The 20,153-nt window shown below is 32.9% G+C and overlaps 1 protein-coding gene across 1 annotated transcript in view; it reads right to left on the bottom strand.

Annotated features, from left to right (window-relative positions):
• Window positions 1–16,849, bottom strand: part of LOC129218929 (uncharacterized) — a 144,763-nt gene extending 127,914 nt beyond the window's left edge. Inside the window, exon 1 of the mRNA XM_054853250.1 lies at window positions 16,556–16,849. Coding sequence (XP_054709225.1) covers window positions 16,556–16,849 — 294 coding nt within the window. The remainder of the gene's footprint in view (window positions 1–16,555) is intronic.
• Between the last annotated feature and the right edge of the window lie 3,304 nt (window positions 16,850–20,153).

Below are 20,153 nucleotides of genomic sequence, written 5' to 3'. Positions count from 1 at the left end.
AAAGCCAAATGAATTTGTTTTACAGCTGTATATTTATTTAAAATTTTTGTTTATCTTGTAAATATTTCAATTGCAGTATTATTTCGAATATAAAATTACCGGATAGGACTTTTATTTCACTGGTAAGAGCTATTTTTACCAATAGAGTATGCGTATACTTAAAAACCTAACGAGTAACTAACTATTCATTTGAATAGATTAGTTAATACTATGTGCTCTTTGTTTGCTTAAAAAAGGCGGACTGGAATTTAGAAAAGGGAAAAGTTATATTTTATTGAAAAAAAAGTACTAGGAAAGTCACTGAAGAGAAGAAAGTATAACTTATTAAGCATGAACAAAACGTTTTTAGAAAACGTACAGAACTACGAACGAAACTGAAAGCAAACTCCTAAGTTAATGAAAATTTAAAAAAAAGGTTTCGATTGGTCTTCAAATAGAACTGTATAATTTTACTTTTGTGAGAAATAAAGATCAAAGGAAAGTTCTTAATAAAAGTAGTGCAACTTTTACTTGACTTGGAGTCGATAATACATAAAATTTGTGTACAAATTTTACGTAAAGTATTAAAATACTTCCAAACTCATAAATTTCGTTTTATTTTTATGTAAGACGTGTTTGGTAACATGAAAAATAATGCTTCGAGGGTAAGAAAAAAGGATTTAATTCTCTCTCTCTCTCTCTCTCTCTCTCTCTCTCTCTCTCTCTCTCTCTCTCTCTCTCTCTCTCTCTCTCTCTCTCTATATATATATATATATATATATATATATATATATATATATATATATATATATATATATATATATATATATATATATATATATATATATATATATAGCTAGTTTTTTACCCGAGGCATAAAAATACTCCTTGTAACTTTTATTATTGAGGAAAATGTAAGATGGCAGGTAACGAAGAGTTTTGGGATCAGAATACTTGACATTTTGAACAGCTTGTTACCGTTGGTCTTTTACTATGTGAAAAAAAAGATGAAAAAAGTGAGTATCATAACAGTAATCTAAATCATTATAGAAGTTTTTTTTTACATAGTGCAGAGATGGACAGTACTAAGCTACACAGATAAGAATGACATTGCTGGTCTCATTTAAACGGTGTAAGAATGATTCGGTTTAAAGGAGATTAGCAAAGAAAGAAAAACGTTGCTTATACCATATATATACCACGGCCTAAAGCGTTCTTTCCCCAGATTCTTCAAACTTTTTTTTTCTAATTTTAATCATTTATTGCTTTATTATTAAAGTTTTATCACATTATTTTAATGCAGAAATGCATTTTTTCTCATACTGTTTAACAAAAAACTTCTTAATGTTATATGAAAACAACACACCAACACAAATTTATTATTTTTAAGTAAAAGGATTTTCAAAACAGTTAAAAAGAAACTCGTCAGTAGGAACCAGAGATATATTATTTATAATATATATTTTCTCCTTTTTTACGGTGTGAAAGTAAATTATTACTTTATTTGTATTGTAATTGAAAAAAGGGCCTTTTATCCTAATTTACTTCCTCCTAAATTTGAGATTGAGAAAGTTAAAAGATGGTAAAGAACTTAATCTTGACCAAAATGTTGCACTAACAAGTGAACGCAGTGTTTGGAGTTAAAACAGATATATTTTCAGCTGTTACTAACATCTTTCTTAATGAGTTTAAGCCTTCAAAAATGTTTAACTGCCTTTTTTTTTTTTTTGCACGTATTTTCTAAAAAAACAGTAACGAATTTGAAGTTAAAAATTTGTTTTGAAAGTAATATATTTTCAAAAAAAAAAAGGAAAAAAAATACATTAGATTTTTTTAAAACTTTTCATTTCTTACCATTTTGCATTTTAACTTCATTCTATTAACATATTAATCATAATAACAGTTTAATTGTGTATACTGATATCTCGAGAATAGTAGTAATGAATGGCATATGGGGTTGAATGAGCCATTACCAGTTTCAATAAATGTAGTTTATTTTAGTACCAATAGATAGCAGCGGTTGGTTAAGTAATATGAAAAAAATATTGTTCTTACGAGTTGAACCGTTTTCTTCTACGCACACAGTTAGTTAGAATCTGCTTGAAAAGTAAGTTTTCCATTTCTTTTTACACTAACTATTTATTAAATGTAGTATTCATTAATTTCCAGTTATTCTGAGAGTTATATATAATTTGTGTGTTTATTTCTTTACTAATTTTAAGAGGCGTTTTGATTTAATTTCAGGACTATCATTTATAAAAGTGTAATTGTGTCTTAAAAGCATGGTTGGGGTTGAATGGCACGAAATACATGGTAATGAGTGGGACACACTTTTCCCCCTTCTATGCATAGAAATCTTAAAATTTCATTTTCAGATTAGTCATCTTAGATTAGAAAAACGTTTAGTAGCTTTTTGTGAATGTTTGGGTTGCTCTAATTCAAGTCATTTTTCTAATCTACTTACATAAGTTAAGCAATAAGCATTTTAATCAATAACTAATGTTCATAGTAATCCTCATGTATATCATAGCGAATTCACTGATCGTATAACGCTCCTGATGTCATCAACAATGAAACTCGCTCCCCACCATGATAATTTGATAATATTTTTTGGTAATGCTTGACATGCAGGGAAATGCTTAACTTTGACAAGGCTGAACTGGATTCGGTAACTTAACTGTTTTACTGGTAACGTAAGACTAATTTTAGGAGATGAAGAAACGAAAAAGTGGTCAACAATGAACGCTATATACTGGAGTTTAGGGTTAATCCACTGGAGTTAGGGTTAAAAGTTAAACTATTAAAATATCAACAAACAGGCAATTGCTTTGTTCAAATGTACAAGCAATTTTCACTCGTCATACCTTGACAGGCGATTTTCTAGTTATATTTATAATTCCGAGTTCTTGTATGAGTCCTTATAGCTTTAAAGGAAAAGACATCAAAACAAGTAACTACACTGCTTGATACCGACACTGCTTGACAATTGCTAAAGAATAAGTAATTTATGCAAATTTGTGCCTCAGACAGCTGGCCAATGGAAATAAATTCAAGTTTAGATGGCGTGGTAGATCAAGACTCGTTATCTGCATAAAAGACATCTGCATACAAGCTCAAGATTTGTACAAAAATTCATGCTGTTTGGTGTTTAACAAAAATAGTGCTTAGTGTTGAGAAAGTTTTTTCTCTGAAATTTTGTTTCGTTTTTGAAATATTTAAGAGTAAAATGTCAGCAAGACATCATTTGGGTATCGACGATCGTGGACGAGCGGTTGGACGATTGGGAGCAGGTCAAAGTGTCACCACTATAGCTGTTGCAATGGATGTATCAAAAAGTGTCATCTCGCGATAAAAGAAGACCGCTGAAGGTAGAAATACTTTGAAAAAGCATGCCGGGGGTCGTAGTAGGAACACCACACTTTCAGAGGATCGATATGTAGCCCTAGTCTCAAAAAGGAACAGAAATTTCACACCTGGACAGATAGCTGCAAATCCTGCAACCGCTACCGGTATGCATGCTTCTGCAAGAACCATCTCACGGCGATTAAATATTGTTGGTTTTTATGCACGGAAACCAGGAAGTTGCATCCCACTTCTACCACATCGTGAGAGATAACGTTGGTATAAGGAACATGTTGGTTGGGTTCGTCAAAGTTGGTCTAGAGTGGTGTTCTCCGACGAATTTCGTTTCAGTGTGACAAGTGATTCTGGTCACCAACTACGGTGGAGAGAGCGTGAAACACGTTATGCACAAAACTTTGTGAACGTAATCGGTAACGGCCCAGGCGTGATGGTGTGGGCAGTCATCATGCACAATGGCAGAACAGTGCTTCACATTTTTGAACAAGGAAGCGTCATGTCGCAAAGCTATTACAGAGAAATTATACTGGATCATGTTCATCTTTTTAGGGGGGGCTGTAGGTCCAGCTTTCTCTTTATGGACGACAATGCACGGCCGCACAGGAGCATTGAAGTATGAGACACACTGCAAAGCGAATACATTCTCCATATGCAGTGGCCTGCTTACTATCCGGACTTAAATCCAATTAAACATGCCTGGGATGTTCTTGGCAGACATGTTGCTCAAAGAACCGTCCCTCCCAGAGCAATATAGAAACTCAAATTCACCATGAAAGAGGAGTGGGAAGATGTCTCCCACGCACTCCTCGATAGTTTAGTGGGAGTAGGGAAGGGGTGTGGGAGTAGATAAAAAATGTGCATTAGTGTCCGTGGTAATCACACATTATACTAAGGTACTCATGTGTCCATCATTTTGACCAAGATCAATTTTTTTTGTGGTTGTTTGAAAATCATCAAGTAGGACTTTTTTTAATATTTTTAAGTTTTTACTTTATCGATGCAGTAATATCTGTACAATTTTTACTTATAACGAAGGCATATCTTCCCTACTAGCTATGTACTTAGTTCTGTTTCCTTAATCATTGTTTATTCTTAACTATTTCAAAAAACCTAATTGTTCCTTAGTAATTGTCAAGCAGTGTATATAAGGGAGTCCTATGAAAGTGAATTCAGAAATTATACAAAGCAGTTTTTTTTTGTAGCTTAAGGTTTGTCAAGATTGTTCGAAGACTCCAGACTTAAATTTTCTCGTTATTGGTTATAAATGGAAATGGGTATTGAGGAATGCCAAGTGAAAAAAGTTCACCCCGAATCTTAAATGTTACTTAAAAATTAGTTACAAAGTTTTATCTTTGGCGTTTTACTCAACAAGTTTTACGCAAAATCGAACTTTAGTTTTTATTTTCATTAAATTATTAAGGAAATACCATTGGGTTATTAATTCATTTTAGTATTCATCATATAAATAAATTTTTTAAAAAACTTCCTATACATTTTTCTCACTTTCCCGTTCAAGTTCCCATTCATTGCTATAATCGCCTAATTTAGCTGAATTGTAAGCGAAAAACAAATACAGGGTTAGCATAAAAGGATATCCCAGTTTTGAAAATTTATATTTCATAAACTATTAAACTCACCACTATAAATGATAAACAAAATAAAGATAAACTTTCCAGTTTTTTTGAACGTACGTAACTATTTAAACATGCACGTTCCGAGCAACACAGCCAGAAATTCCTTCTGGAGAGGTTTTTTTTTTGGTCACAGCAATCCTTACACGCGTATTAACTACTCTATTAGGATTGGCAACAATGTTAAAACCAAGACCTCTTAAGAGTGTTTTTATCCCCCCCTCCCATTTTTCGGCACCATTGAAGCTCTACAACGGTGGATTAGCAGCGCAGGTGGTGATGATTTACCCTTTATGCGTTAGCCAGACACAGTGGCGTAGCTAAGCTTTCTGCCGCCCGGGGCGGTTCCTCAATTTGCCGTCCTTTTGATGGGAAATAGTTAATACATTAAAGAGTCAAAAGTGTTTTAACAAAATTTTAATAAAGAAAAACAATAAATATTTTTTTTTCCTTCTTATTTTTCTTACAGAAGAAAAAAAAAGGAATTCAGAGATCCACCAAAAAACCATCCAAAGCAAATCCAGTCAAAAATCGGAATTTTAAGCAATTTTTAATAACGCTTATAAAAATGAGACTTGGAGCTCCCTCCAGATTTTTCTTTCTTTTTTTTTTTTTCAAAATTAAAATCAGTTTTATGTTATCTTCGGGGGACGTTAAGAGATCAGGAGTTCTTAAGAAATGTTTCAGAATTTTAAGAGTTAAAAAACCAATTTTAGGCTATCTTTGGATACGTGAAGTTATTGGGGGAGGTTCGGAGGTTCTGCCAGGAAAGCTTTTCAACTAATCTGAAAAACACGTAAATGCAGGCTGTATCTGGTGTAAGGGCATCCCCTAACTCCACAAAGACTGGATCTGAATCCCGAAATGTTTTCAAACTTGAAATAATTTTTAGTCTATCTTTGATGACGTCAAAGAGAATAGGGAAGGTCGCACAGAGGGGTATTTGAGTCGAAAAGCTGACCAAAAGTCGAAATACCAACTTTACCGATTGGTATCGACCTTAAGTCTCAAAACAGGTGAATAAACATGCCTTTATGTGGAAGTGTTCTTTTTTCATTGAAACTATCCATAAAAATTTGCCAGCAGTTTGAACTTAGCACTTTGATGATTCGTTTGTCTTTGTTTACGACATTCTGAGATTTTCAATAAACCTTCACCGTCTGATTTTTCGCATCAAAATTGTGTTACAAGAAAAAATTATTATGGTTTGACTCGGGGAAGGTTTGTAGTCCAAACTCACAAAACTGCCATCCATTTTTCCGAAATTTTTATGTAAATGAATGGTTTTAAACACTTTGTACTCATTTGTACTACTTCTAAGTTATACACTATGTTACTTTAGAACATCTACTTTGATAGTCGGCAGCCAAACTTTGCCCGAATTTGCCCGAAAAAATAATAAAGCTATAAATAGAGCACATTATTATTTTCATAATTTTGAGCTTTTTCGATTACTTTTAGGTTCTATGGCTTCAGTCATGAGTACTACTCAAAAGCAACTACAAAATATAATAAAAGACAACAGAGAAAGGCTGTTTGATCCAAAGTTCAGGCAAATAGAAGTGAAACTAGCTGAAGTTATATATTTCTCTTATAACAAAATATCGAAATTGAAAAATATCACCCCGTTTTATTTCTGGGTCTGACTTTGAAAGTCCTTAGCATCAAATTGTCTTCCTATAGTCTAATTTATAATATCCTGTAGTTGTTTTCAATTTATGCACCTGACTGAAACTTGTGAACCCAAAAATAACCGAAAAAATGAAAAATTATGAAATTAATAGTCTGCTCTATTTATAGCTTTATTATTTTTCTGTGCAAACTCGTGCAATTTTTTGCTGCAGATTGTCAAAATAGACAGTATGATTGGAAATCTTGGACGTAGTATGAATGAGAACAGAATATTTAAAAACATTCAATTACAAAAAAGAAAAAAAAAGAGGGGATGTGTCTTTGTGAGGCTTGAAGAAGGGCATTAAAATAAATAATGAAAATATATACATATAAATTGATGAATAATGGAGTACAAACCTTACTCGAGCCCTTCCATAGTAAATGTTTCTACTAATATCACTTTTAACGCGAAAAATAAGACAATGACGGTTTGTTGAAAAACCTTAAATCTGCCAAACAAGGACAACCGAATCATGAAAGTGTTAAATTCCGACTGCTGGTAAATTATAAGAAAACTTTAGTTTCAATGAAAAAAAGAACGCTTTAACATACTGTTATGTTTATTTACCTGTTTTGGTACTCAGGACCTACAATAACCAGCAAAGTTGACAATTTCGAGTTTTGGCCAGCTATTTGTCTCAAATACCCGTCTGTGCTTCGTAAACGAGCTCTCGAGAAATTTTCCGATGCCGAAGTTTCAAAAACGGAATTGTAGGCTATCTTTGATTGCATAAGTTCCCAACTATTTCCAAAAATGTTAGGAAGTCGGGTGGTTTTCCCATCTCCCTATGAAACGTTTTGAAAATGACGTCCTAAAAACGCGACTTTAGCCGTTGTTTGACGGACAACGTCATTAGAAAGAGTTCGGAGGAAATTTTCCCACCCGAAATCTTTTTCGAAACTGTTGCTCATTTGAAGCTCTTCATCGCTGAGAAAAGAAGGTTTTGCGGTCTTTCCTAAGAAATTTCTAAAAACGAAATTTGGTGTCAACTGTGATGACGTTAAGTTCGAGCAACATTTGGGGACAAGTCAATGTTGGGGGGGCGAGCAACATTTCAGAAACATTCCCCTTAGAATGTTTCTGAAATTTAAGTTTCAAAAACCCAACGTTAAGCTATTTTTGGAGACATTGGAGAAGTTGATGTTCTTAATACACCATATTAGACTATCTTTAACCACGTTAAAGGAAGGGTCAGGGCTTGACCGCCCTCAGAAATTTGTTGGTATTGAAACTTTAAAAACTCAAAAAAGACTAAAAGATGAGATGTAAAGGGATGGGATGGGCGTTATTCTTTAGAAATGTTTCGAGACTCAAGGCCTAAAACGGCACTTTTAGGCTGTTTGGTGACGTTAAGGAATAGGAAGGCTCTTCCCGAAAAATGTGACACCGTCCTCAGTTTGTAGCTTTAGACGAAGGAAGAGAAAAAACAAACAATATAATGCTAAGATATCCACAAGAACAGCACATGTTTTGTATTTAAGCAGTTTTATTATCATAGTTGTACCACAACCTTAGAATTAAAAGACTTTTTTTTTTTTTTTTTGACTCCAAAAAAAGATCAAAAGCGTGATTTACTTATTGGGAAAACGCGTTAAATTTTTTCACATCAAAAGTGTGAAATTGCCGCCCCCCAAAAAGTGCCGCCCGGGGCGGACCGCCCCCTCCGCCCCTCCCTAGCTACGCCACTGGCCAGACAGATCCCCTAACCTAACCCTATGTGATTTTTTTTAATGGGGCTTTGTCAAAGATATAGAGAACGGTTTTTACATCCGTCATTCCTCCACATCTGCTTTTGCAGAAAAATAAAATGCAATAATGCACAAAAGCTGCATAATCACAAGTTAGTTCCTGGTTTGAGAGTATTGAATACAAATAAACTCAAATATCAGCCTGGCATAACCACTAGAATCCAATTTTAATGAATTCGTGATTCCCTCTCTAGTAAGGGAATGACGATTAAATGAGGGTATAATGCGATTCAAAAAACATGTTTGTTTTACAAGAACAATACTTTTTTTACTTCCTTTTACAAAAAAAGAAGTATTGTATTCGCGAAAAAAATTTCACTCAAAAATCGGCCTTAATTTCCATTTTTCTCACCCCTGAATGAATGTTGAGTTTTTATTTCGACCCGACCACAGTGGATATATGCCTAGGAACCTACAGACACCCGAATTATCCATTTTGACGACCCCCGAGGTAATTACAACGAATTTTCTCGTGGCGTCTGTATGTACGTATGTGCGTATGTGTGTATGTATCTCGCATAATTCAAAAACGGTATGCCCTAGAAAGTTGAAATTTGGTACGTAGACTACTAGTGGGGTCTCGTTGTGCACCTTCAATTTTGTTGCATTCGGATGTTCCTAAGGGGGTCTTTTGCCCCTTTTTGGGGGGATGTCATTATTAATTTCGATGTAAACTCAAGTGGTGTTACAATTTGTCGGAAACTTGGCAATACATCGCCAGTCTTTTGGTCGCCAAGTTTTGTCGCCAACTTGGCGACAAATTTTGCGATGTTTTTTTTGTTTTTTGTTTTTTTTTTTTTTTTTTTGTTTCAGTATGGCCACTGTTGGTGATATTTAGAGAGTAAACAATAGAATCACATTAAAATTGCCAATGATGGGGAAATGACATTAAATTGGAGTAAAAGGAAGTCATGTGATGCACACATCAGCTCGTTTTCATAAAGCCCGTGTATATAGTTATCTCTATAAAAGGTTTCATCGCTTTCCATCCACTTTAATTTTTCTGAGCTTAATAAGCTCAAAATGACTGTTTTTATGAGAATGGCCCAGATATATTTGCAGTTTTAACTGATTAAACATGCTTTGCCATAACATGTGATGTAGTAAGTTGTTTTTCCGTTCCTTCTTAATGTCTCCCCTTTTAATCACCACTTCAAATGTATCATTACCCTGTACATTTAATCATAAGAACAAGCACCAGTATAGTTTTACTATTAACCTTAATTAATACAGATGGGAATGCGGGCAAAGTGAAATAGTAAAATATTGTATAAAAGTGAATTGGTAAAATATTTTCACAGTTTGCACCTCCATCTATCAAGCAATATTTTAAATATGTTCTTAAACATATGAGTGATTCGGCAAAAACCTGACATTTTTCAATGACAATTTTCATTAAATAAAAGTTCTTTAAAAAATCTGAAAAATATTGTACTTACTCTTTGTTAGGAACCTATTAAGAGCAAAATAGAGGGAGCTCACTTTAACTATGCTACACATCTCAAAAGAGGGTGTCAAATTTTCACACACCAGAAGAGTGACAAAATGAGTTTAATCAAAGGATATCAAAAATTCAACTACAGTAATAAAGAAATAACTGTAGCCTAAATCAAACAGTGCTTATTGCATGATAAAACCAAATCTCTGTTTAATCTCTCTTATTGGGCACTCCCATTGAGCGAAAATTTCTTCGAGCCTCAGTCCCATTATAAGGTTGTTACATATTATTCACTCTGAATAACGGATAGTTATTTAAAAAAAAAATCACTTTTCAATTGCTACACTAAAATTCTAAACCAATAAATTAATAGCAATTTTTTCATTAAGTTCTGTTGTTTGTAAATTCTATTTTTCTAATTTAGAAAAGTATTTAGTACTTTGGTGTAGAAAGTTGGTCTTTAATATTTCTACGTCAGAAATGTAACGCAACTTCATTTCTTTATTTGGGCATCATTTCAATTAAAAAATGTAATAGGTAACCAACAAATCTCTTTTTGAAAGATTCGTCTGAGGAAAAAAAAATAAGTAACATAATTTTTTTACTGCTACATTGTTTTATTTATCGCTTGCCAATTTTAGTTTATTTTTTTAAATCATAATATTATTTTTTAACTATAATGTATTGAAAATAAATCCTTATGTTCTACTAGATGTATTTACCAGTGCTTTATAAACATTACCCGCAGAGTGATTTTTTTTTCGCCAGGATAGGTGCATTAAACACACTCTTAGACAAAGCCTGTTACGTAGCTTAGGATTATTATTAAGATAAAGAATGTTATTTTTCCATTCTGACCTCTCAATTCAATTACACACCACAAGTAGAATAAAACTGTTTCTTTTATTTAAAACAGAAATGTTTTCTAGGAGGGTGACAGCAAAAATGTTACATACCTCATTTCTGAACTTCAAAATTTTAATAAGAACAACATTCAAACAATATTAACAAAATACTCTAGGAATCAAACAAAATGGTGTGAATAAACAGTATTGTAGTACAGCATATTGAAAATTACTTTTTTATCTGTAATACTTGAACTCATTCCTAGGATAGATGAGTGACATGAAAACCTAGAGATAAACTTGAAAATGATATGACTTGATCATTCAAATAGTCAAATAAGTTTAAAAAATATTATTTTACACCTTTAAGCATGCATAACTTAGTACTACCGATTGAATCTGTGGAATGTTAATAGACAATTTTTAAATAATTTAAGTAAATTCGAAAAACGGATTGGGACAAGCGAGGAGAGTGACTTTCTGGTTATTCAAAAATTTCAGTAGTAAAAAATAATTGGTTTGTTTCCATAAGAATAAGATAAGATAAGATCCAAAGAAAAAAACTTCTAGGTTTAACAATTCTTGTGTTATGCTTCTGGGACATGATATTGTAAGGATTTTGGAGAATCACCCATGTATGTAGTCAAAAAGTAAATTGCTCTAAAGATCAAAGAAAAAAAAAATATATATATATATATAACTCGATTTCAAAATTTGCTTCACATATTCTAATATTTTGTGGTTTATCAAAAATATTTTTGTTGTTATAAAATGAAAAAGTATTCTAACCAACATTTTAAGTATCGAATGAGAGCCACTGATGTCCAGTGCAGGACTTATTTAGTTAATATTAGTTATGTTTTAATTTAAATGTTTTATACAATCTGTCAAGTGCTGTGGGCAAAAAGAAATAATTTATTTCGTTTGCTTATTTATTCATTTATTAAATTACTTATGTATTCATTCACTAACTCATTAGTGTCCATTATTTCAATTCATTTATTTATTTATTCATTCATTCACATATTTTCTCATTCATTCACTATTTTATTCCTCATTTATTTTTTCTCATATATTAGTTAGTTAATTTATTTATTTGCTTATTATTTCATTATTTATTCATTTATCCATTCAATTACTTAAAAAAATTTTATCAACCAAATAGAAATTACCTGATTAAAAAAATACGTAACTTTTCATTTTGTCCAATACAAAAAAAAAAAGGTTAAAATGTTCCACTTGTTTCTGAAGATACCAGTTTTTCGCCAAAAATGAAAAATAATATTTCAATGCCAATTTTATCATAAAACACATTGTTTTTTTCTTTATATATGTTTTTTTCTTCATTCTCAAAACAAATTTCCAATTTGTTCATTTTGAAAAGGTAAGTTACCTTAACTATTTCACTTTGACCCACATTCCATTGTATATTTTTCAAGAGACTTTAAAAAGTTTTCTTTATGTTTGAAATTGTAAATTTTCAGTACTAATTGTGATATATAATGCAGTAAGTAATCATTTTCCCGGGATTTTTACTAAGAAAGTTAATTCCATTCTGCTTGAAAACAATTGTATTCGTCCTCCATACGACATAAAAGTTAGAATTATTGTACTGTTTTTAAATAAACATACTAAAAGCACTGCAGTACATACTACTTTAACTCATACAAAACAAACCATAACACTAAAGTACTGTAACCACAACAGTTAAACATATACTAGTACTGGCCAAAAGTGTTACAAGTTTAACAAATCTACCATTTTATCAAGAATAAGAACAAGGGAAAAAAATAGAATTTTTTTCAATTCAACCAATGTATCTATCAATGTGTTTAACTAGTTTAAATACAATTTTTTTAAAATTATTATTACATTTTTTTTCAATCACTGATTATTAAAAAAAAATTTTTTTCAATTACAAAAAAAAAAAAAAAGGGCATTCACAATAAATGTTCACTTTATGAGAAATTAGACTTCAATTTGGTTTCCCTGGATGAAAATCGAAAAAAAAAAGTTTCAATTATTTAAAGTAATTAAGTTGAGAAAAAAAAGACATTAAACGTGAGAAGTTGAACCGTAAAGCATTTAATGAATTTTAAGCTTATCTATTGTCCGCTTTTACGAGAAGGCACTTCGCCACACCTCTTCGAACCAGACATCCTTAACTTAGGCGTGCATTTTAATGTGCAAAAAAGTCTTAGTGTCCTATACATCACTTGATTCACTTGTTTGATGTCATTCTAGTTATTCTTACATTTTCAATACTGCTGTTTTTACAATAAAATGCTATGATCCGAATATACCTTCTGCTGAAAACAGCGAAATAGAATCATGGGATACCACGTGACGAGGGAGGAGTCAGGTGCCTTCTCCTGAAAATAGCTTTTATTACAGCAGCCACTCTTTTAGGCATATATGTCACAAGGTTCTCCAACCCCTCGCTCTGTATTTCCATGGTGCCAAACTTCACTATAATCGCTATCTTAAACGTATTCAACACACTAACAGTTGAAATCAGTTAAATTGAAAAAAAAAAAAAAAAAAAGCTGCTTTTAGGGCTTAACCTTAAAAAGTGGCAGAGTTCTCAAACTTGCAATATTTTTGACCAGTAGTGTATTTATGTATTCCGAATGAAATAAAATGCAGTAGTTGAATGATTTATTTTTACTGGTAGTACTATAAATTACTCGGAAGGTCGTGTAAAATATTCAAGGTCGCAAGCGGCTTTAAGGTCGCATGTTCCCTCACCGTAGCTGGTATACACAATCAAAACTTCAGCCCCCCCCCCCTTCTTTTGACTACATTTTTAAAAACTTTTATCTTACTCTTTTTCATTATAAAGGGTATTTTTTTAAGAGGTAGAGAATTTTAGGTTCAAATAAAACACAGTTAGATGTTGTTAATTGCCATCAATGTTGCTTTATTCGAAAGATGATTCTTTGCCATTTTTATTTGAATATGATTTTTAGCATACGGCCACCTCGGCTGGCTCGGAGAAAGTCCAGTTGGAAAGTCCAATTTTCTAACTTTTTGCAGCAATAGCGGCTGTATGTCAGTAATAAGGTGGCGAATGTTCTCTTCCAAGGCGTCAATCGCCTGTGGCTTATCGGTGCAGACCAGAGACTCCACATAGCCCCACAAAAAGTAGTCCAGCGGTGTTAAATCGCATGATCTTGCAAGCCAATTCACGGGTCTATTACGCGAAATTATTCGTTCACCAAACGTTTCTTTCAATAAATCAATTGTGACATGCGCTGTGTAGCATGTTGTATTGCCTTGTTGTCTATTAAAGATGAAATGGCAAACCGAACTGAACACAAAACAAGCCAACACAAAACAGCTATCAAAATAGCACACATATCAAACAGTGTTGCCAACTTAAAGTTCTATACCTCTAAAAAAACACCCTTTACATTTCAAGCTTAAAACTTGAATTGGATAATGTCCACAAATATGCGCAAAAGCATAAAAATAAATAGCTGTTTATAAAAAACATTATCATTCTGCAGGCGTTTTCTGTTCGTTCGTCAGTAAAAACCGTGAGAGTCCAAATGATTACTTAGGTTTTTTTCCTTTCTTTTTTTGTAGTTTAATGGTTTAAATTATATCGATATCGCATGTGACTGAAACTCAACCAATTGTGTTCAATGAGTCTTCCCACCTCCTTGAGTTTCAATTAAACCCAATAGCGTTTTCTTTTCTTAGAGAGGGATAACACAAATATATTTTTGTTTACTTTTAGAAATAAAATGTAGGCTTCACTTTTAAAATTGTATTTAAATTGCTGTAAAAAGTTGTGGCATGCAAGGATTTTTTTTTGTTCCTAAAATAGGGAATTTCTGTGTTAATTAAGGAAGAACTAGATCAAATTTTAAAACATTAATTTGGATTTTGACATTTTGAATTCAAATTATGTTTTTGCAATCACGAGTGTGTGTGTGTGTGTGTGTGTGTGTATAGGCGTGTGTGTATTTGTGTCTGTCTGTAGGCATGAGTGTGTGTCTGTGTGTGTGTAGGTGTGTGTCTGTGTATGTATGCGTGTGCGTAGGATATGTACGCAACCCGGAGACGATTTTCGCTAGAGGAGCAGCATCGGGAGGGGACGGTGGTGCTGCAGAGGAAGCCGGGGGGAAAATAAAATCATAGGAATTCAAAACAGTCGTAGGAGAACAATAAGCAATGTGATTGCTCAATAACTGCTATGAAGTGCACACCCGAATGATCTTAATGAATGTTGTGACAAATTTCTAATGACGGGAAAAGAAATTTGAGTCAAAATGGTCGAAAATGTGAAAGAAGAACTTTAAAAAACTGAAAGTTATGAGAAGGGAGAATCTAAAATTAAAAAAAAAATCTACTCCTTCTCTTTTAAAAACACAAAAAACTGTAAAAGTGAAAGAAAAAATTATCCTAAATGGTTGCCAACAAATTAAATTACACCTCAAAGACTAGAATTATTTATTTTTAAACAATAATTGACTTAGAAAGTTTGAACAAACTTCATCTTGCGTAAAAAAAGGGGGAAAGCAAAAATGCAAAAATTCTCTTGATTGATATGAAAGTTTAAAGAATGCGAGAGTTTTTTATCCTAACTTATATGAAAATTACGCTTAAATTCGTAATTTAAAAAAAAAAAAATTTCTTTTGTGCTCATCTATGTCGGAACAACGTTACAACTCGAATGATATAAGTTTTGTTCAGTCCTTTTAAATTTCATACCAAAAAAGGAGAAAAAGAAAAGTTCAGCTTTTGTTGTTGCCGTATTAAAAGTAAAATGTTTTTCAATTGGACATTGCTTGAAAGCATTAAGTACTTAAAAGAAGTTTCATCTTCGCATACTATAAAAAAAAATAATAAATATAAAAAAAAAGCATCCTAACCAAATTTCACTATGTCTGTTAGAGAAAAAAGGAGTGATTTTTATCGATTTCTATAACTTAAATAGTGACGTTAAAAGAAGTTCACCTTAGGCGTGATCTTGTTAATAAGATTAGCGTGCTGCCAAAATTTATTTTTTACATGACATAGCTTTTATTTGTCAGGCCTTAGCTCAAAACGAAGTCTTTCTTTTCACGTAGGTTGAAGACTGCAGGTATACATTATGGATACATTTTTCCAATTATGGGATCGTTTCATAGTCTCGTAAAATGTTCCACGCCTGTCGAAAAGCGAGAGTTATGGCTCATTTTCGGGATGAGGTATTCTGCACGGAGAGGCTTCTTGGAAGATGTAAAAATAAAGGTGTATTCAAGTACGCCTGCCCGAAAGTATCTGATAAATATGAAAATTTATGTTTCGTGAAATGCTAGTTAATTTTGTTATAATCTAACGAGTAGGATAAAATACCGTAAAAGTTCATTTGAATTGCAGTGAAAAGACGAAATAGCCCAAGAAAAGAAAAGAAGTTAAATATTTATTTTATTTATGACAAAATTGGAAGCATTATTCTAATGAATGAAATCGTTTCATGTATTCACATCAATAAAACCTATTAAAATATTTTCATCATAGTTTTTCCTGTGTTTAGTGCGGCTCTTCCTCAAATACAGTGGTGCAAGAAATTAAGAGAATTTTCAGATTTGATTATTTATTTCCAGAACTACAGGACCGATTTTAATGAAATTTGGTATGTACATACTTGAAACAATACAAAACAAATAACCATCTAAAATTTAAAACACACACGCATGATCATAAATAACACTCGTTAGAGTCGGATATTATGAAACAGCAGTTGCAAAATTGAGCAAAAAAATGGGTTAGTAGGGGGTATGGTCCCCTCTAACCGACATACAGGCCTTCGCAGTGTGACTCCATACTTGAAATGAAGCAGTTTATGGGCTGTTCAACATCGATGTTCTCAGGCTACGAAGGGTCACCGGAGGGGTGTTGTGAGTTGCTATTGCCCTCCCGAGAACGTCCCAGATATGCTCTATAGGATTGGAGTCTAGAGATCTACTTGGATAATCCATCCAGTGAATATAATCCCCTTCAGGAAATTCGCCACCCAAAGGAGCTCTATGCGCCCTTGTGTTAACATCTATTAAAATTAACTCAGGACTAGCAGCGCCCCTCAAGAGGTGAGCATAGGGCTCCACGACCACATCTGTATACCTTGCAGCTGTAACAGAGCCTCTCTTAAAGACATGAAGAGGCGTGCAGTCATCCAACATGATGCCATCTTACTCAGAGAGTGTTATTTATGGTCATGCATGTGTATTTTAAATTTTGGATGATTATTTGTTTTGTATTGTTTTAATGTATGTACAGGTACATACTAACATTAAAATTGGTCCAGTAGTTCTGGAGATAATTGACCAAATCCAAAAATTCTCTTACTTTCTTACATCAGTATACATGATGTTCCGTGTTAACCTGCAAGACCTTTCTTTATTTTCGCAAACGTTAATCCTAGCTGTATACTTCTAATTGCAAAAATATTCAAAATCAGATGCAGAGTTAAGATGTTAAAAGTTTGAAGCAAAAATAAAAATGAGTCAAAATATACAAAATTTAACTACTTATAAGGGCCCTACGTCCCCTAACTAACATTTAGAGAAATAATCTCCATTGAAAACTATTACTAACACAAAAAACGTGACATTTGTGCAACCAAACTCAAGGAGATATTCCAGTTCAAAGTTTTAAGGGACCACACAGAAGATGACATTGGAACTTATCGCCCTTTCAGAAGAATGACAGGTCGTCAAAGTAAGAAGAACAAAGTATTTATATTCTTCATTGCTATTCTAAAATAAATGCAAATGTAATGCCATGATACGCAAAACACACTACAAAACCTCGAACAATTTGAAAAACCACACTAAATGTACACATATAATTTTAAATACTTGTTAATCGCTATATTTTCCCCCAAAAGGTGTTATTGACGGCGAGTGAAAAGTGGTGTAAGTCACAAAACGCTGCGTTTCATATCTCGGTGAATATTGGTCGTATTAATTTCAAACTTTTTGTGTTGGAATTATTTTTCAACGGATATTATTGTCCTAATATAAGTTAGGGGATCTAGGGCCCGTATAAAAAGTTAAATTGTGTATTTTTTGACTTATTTTCATTTTTGCTTCAAGCTTTCAATATCTTAACTCTGCATCTAATTTCTAACATTTCTGCAGTTGGAAGTATACATCTAGGGACTAACGGTTGTGGAAATAAAGGTCTTGCAGGTTAAAACGGAACGCCCTGTTATTAGGAGAGTGGGGATACTTGATCCCTCAGGAGACTTGTTCACCCTCTCAAATCTCGAAACAGCCATAATGCAAAATTTTAATAATGTCAACATTACCGAGCAGTCATGATAGGTTTACATCTCCAACTCTCAGTTGATCCATTTTGCAATTGCTTTTGAGGTCATGTGTCATTGTCAGTTTTCAGAGCTGAGATTTTTTCAACATTCAGTATTAAACAGTTAAAAGTTAACTAAATAGTGCTACGAAACGTGCTACAATAACTAATGTTCAATATACTGCCCTGGGTAGATAAACAGAAAAATTATCTGTAGAAATGAGTTTTCGAGATTTTTGACGAAACGCGTTTCGGATTCAATACTAACAATAGGGAAATGTTGGAGTTGGACGTTCTTTTTCGTTGGAAACCAAATAATCAAGTTTGTACAATAATGCTAACGTACAATAGATGACAAAAATGCAAAAAAAGAAAGAAAAGAAAAATTTGCAGTCACCGCCTTTTACCTGCCCACGGCAGGTTTATTTTTTAAGGAAACCATCAATTTTTAGAATAGTGTATTAATTTTATCATAATAATGGAGGAAGGTTGTTTTTCAGTAGAAGCATTAGCTACTAAAAACACATAATTAAGACTTAAAGTTATTACTGAGACAAAGCTTATTATTTTCAAAGATTATTTCGATTATTTTTATTCTTTTCTTACATACCCGAATTCAGACATTTCTCCAAACTTTGTACTTTTGAACCTATTGTAGAATTTTTAAAGCATTATATCTCTGCCCCCACTCCTTAATTGTGACTGTCTAGGGTAACGTTCATGCATTGGAGTAGATAGGGTAGGGCGGAAGGGAGGGTCTGCCCCGTGTGGCACTATTTTGGAGGCAGCAATCGAACACATTTGAAGTGAAAAAAAAAAAAATCCAACGTGTTTTCCAAACAAGGAAATCATGCTTTTAATCTATTACTGCGGGCAAAAAAGAAAAAAAGTCTTCCTACTGTTATTCTTTGGACAAAGAATAATAAAATTACTCTAATACAGGGTGTCCTGAAATAGAATGACAGTTTTCAAAAATTTATAACAGGAAAACGCTTAATGATTAAAAAAAAATAATAATAATAATTCTTGTAGAAAATTCATATGGTGGGCCGTAAGTTTTGTCCCTCAGAGTTCCAAATTTTAGTTCAAGAATTTTCCGATAGATGGCACTTCAGGTCGGAAGACTGTAAATCAAAGAAAGATAGAAAATTACATTATAGTTTTTAATACACAAAATTACACAACGTTTTCAAAATGTCTACCACCGGCTGCACCACATGTCGCAATCGGAGGAAAAATCGGAGAATTTCAATCCTTTTTTGACTTAAAGGCTTGCTATCTGCAGCGCCATCTATTGAAAAAAAAATGAACTAAAATTTGGAATTATAGAGAAAAAATTTACGCGCCACAACAGGAATTTCTGCAAGAATTTGTTTTTTTTTTTTATCATTAACCGTTTTTCTGTTGTAAATTTTCGAAATCAGTCAGTCTATTTCAGGAGACCCTGTAAAAACATGTATTTTTTCTTGTGGATATATCAGCACTATCGCATGTTTTTTCTCTTCCTTTGGAGGTGGAGTGGAAAGTCATCAGGGGCACCCCGATGAGAGGTCACTGTGATCTCCCAAAAACGTCCTTATTCGGTGTATTTTATCTGACGATTGGGCAAATTTGGAGACATAATTGCAACATTGCCATTTTTAAATGCCAGAATATCCCTTTTTATTCGTATATGTACATGCCCGTATTTTATCATTTGTCAAAATTTGGAGTTCCGTTCGGCAAATTGAGATTTTTCCTCCCTCCCAAAAATTAAGTTCAGGGCGTCTCTGAAAGTCATAGGACCAAGGGTTTTTCTCTCTCTTTATTTTTACTGAAGAGGTTAACAATAGAAGAGGAAACAATGAAATTTCATAACTTTTCGTTATAAGACTATTTTTTTCGGAAACTTCCTAATTAAAAAAGTTTTGTTGATATTTTTTTTTTTTGCAGGAAAAGAACCTCAAATGGTCAACAATTTATTGCTTATATGTGGAGGAGCATTATCTGCATCAGCAATTGCTTTGATTGGTCGTTCATTTCAAAATTTTCATCAAGACCGAATGAATTTTATCTTAGTTTTAGAAAAGCACTTATTCAACTCTAACAATGAATTTTATATTTAATCATTCATTTAAACGAAAGTTTTATAACCGGTAAAATGACTAGGTAAGCCTTTCAAAATTTACATGAAAG

This window comes from Uloborus diversus, chromosome 3, assembly GCF_026930045.1.
Source record: "Uloborus diversus isolate 005 chromosome 3, Udiv.v.3.1, whole genome shotgun sequence".
In the NCBI taxonomy this organism is placed as follows: Eukaryota; Metazoa; Arthropoda; class Arachnida; order Araneae; family Uloboridae; genus Uloborus; species Uloborus diversus.
Note: the sequence above shows the minus strand (reverse complement) of the source record. Positions and strands in the feature narration are given on the sequence as shown.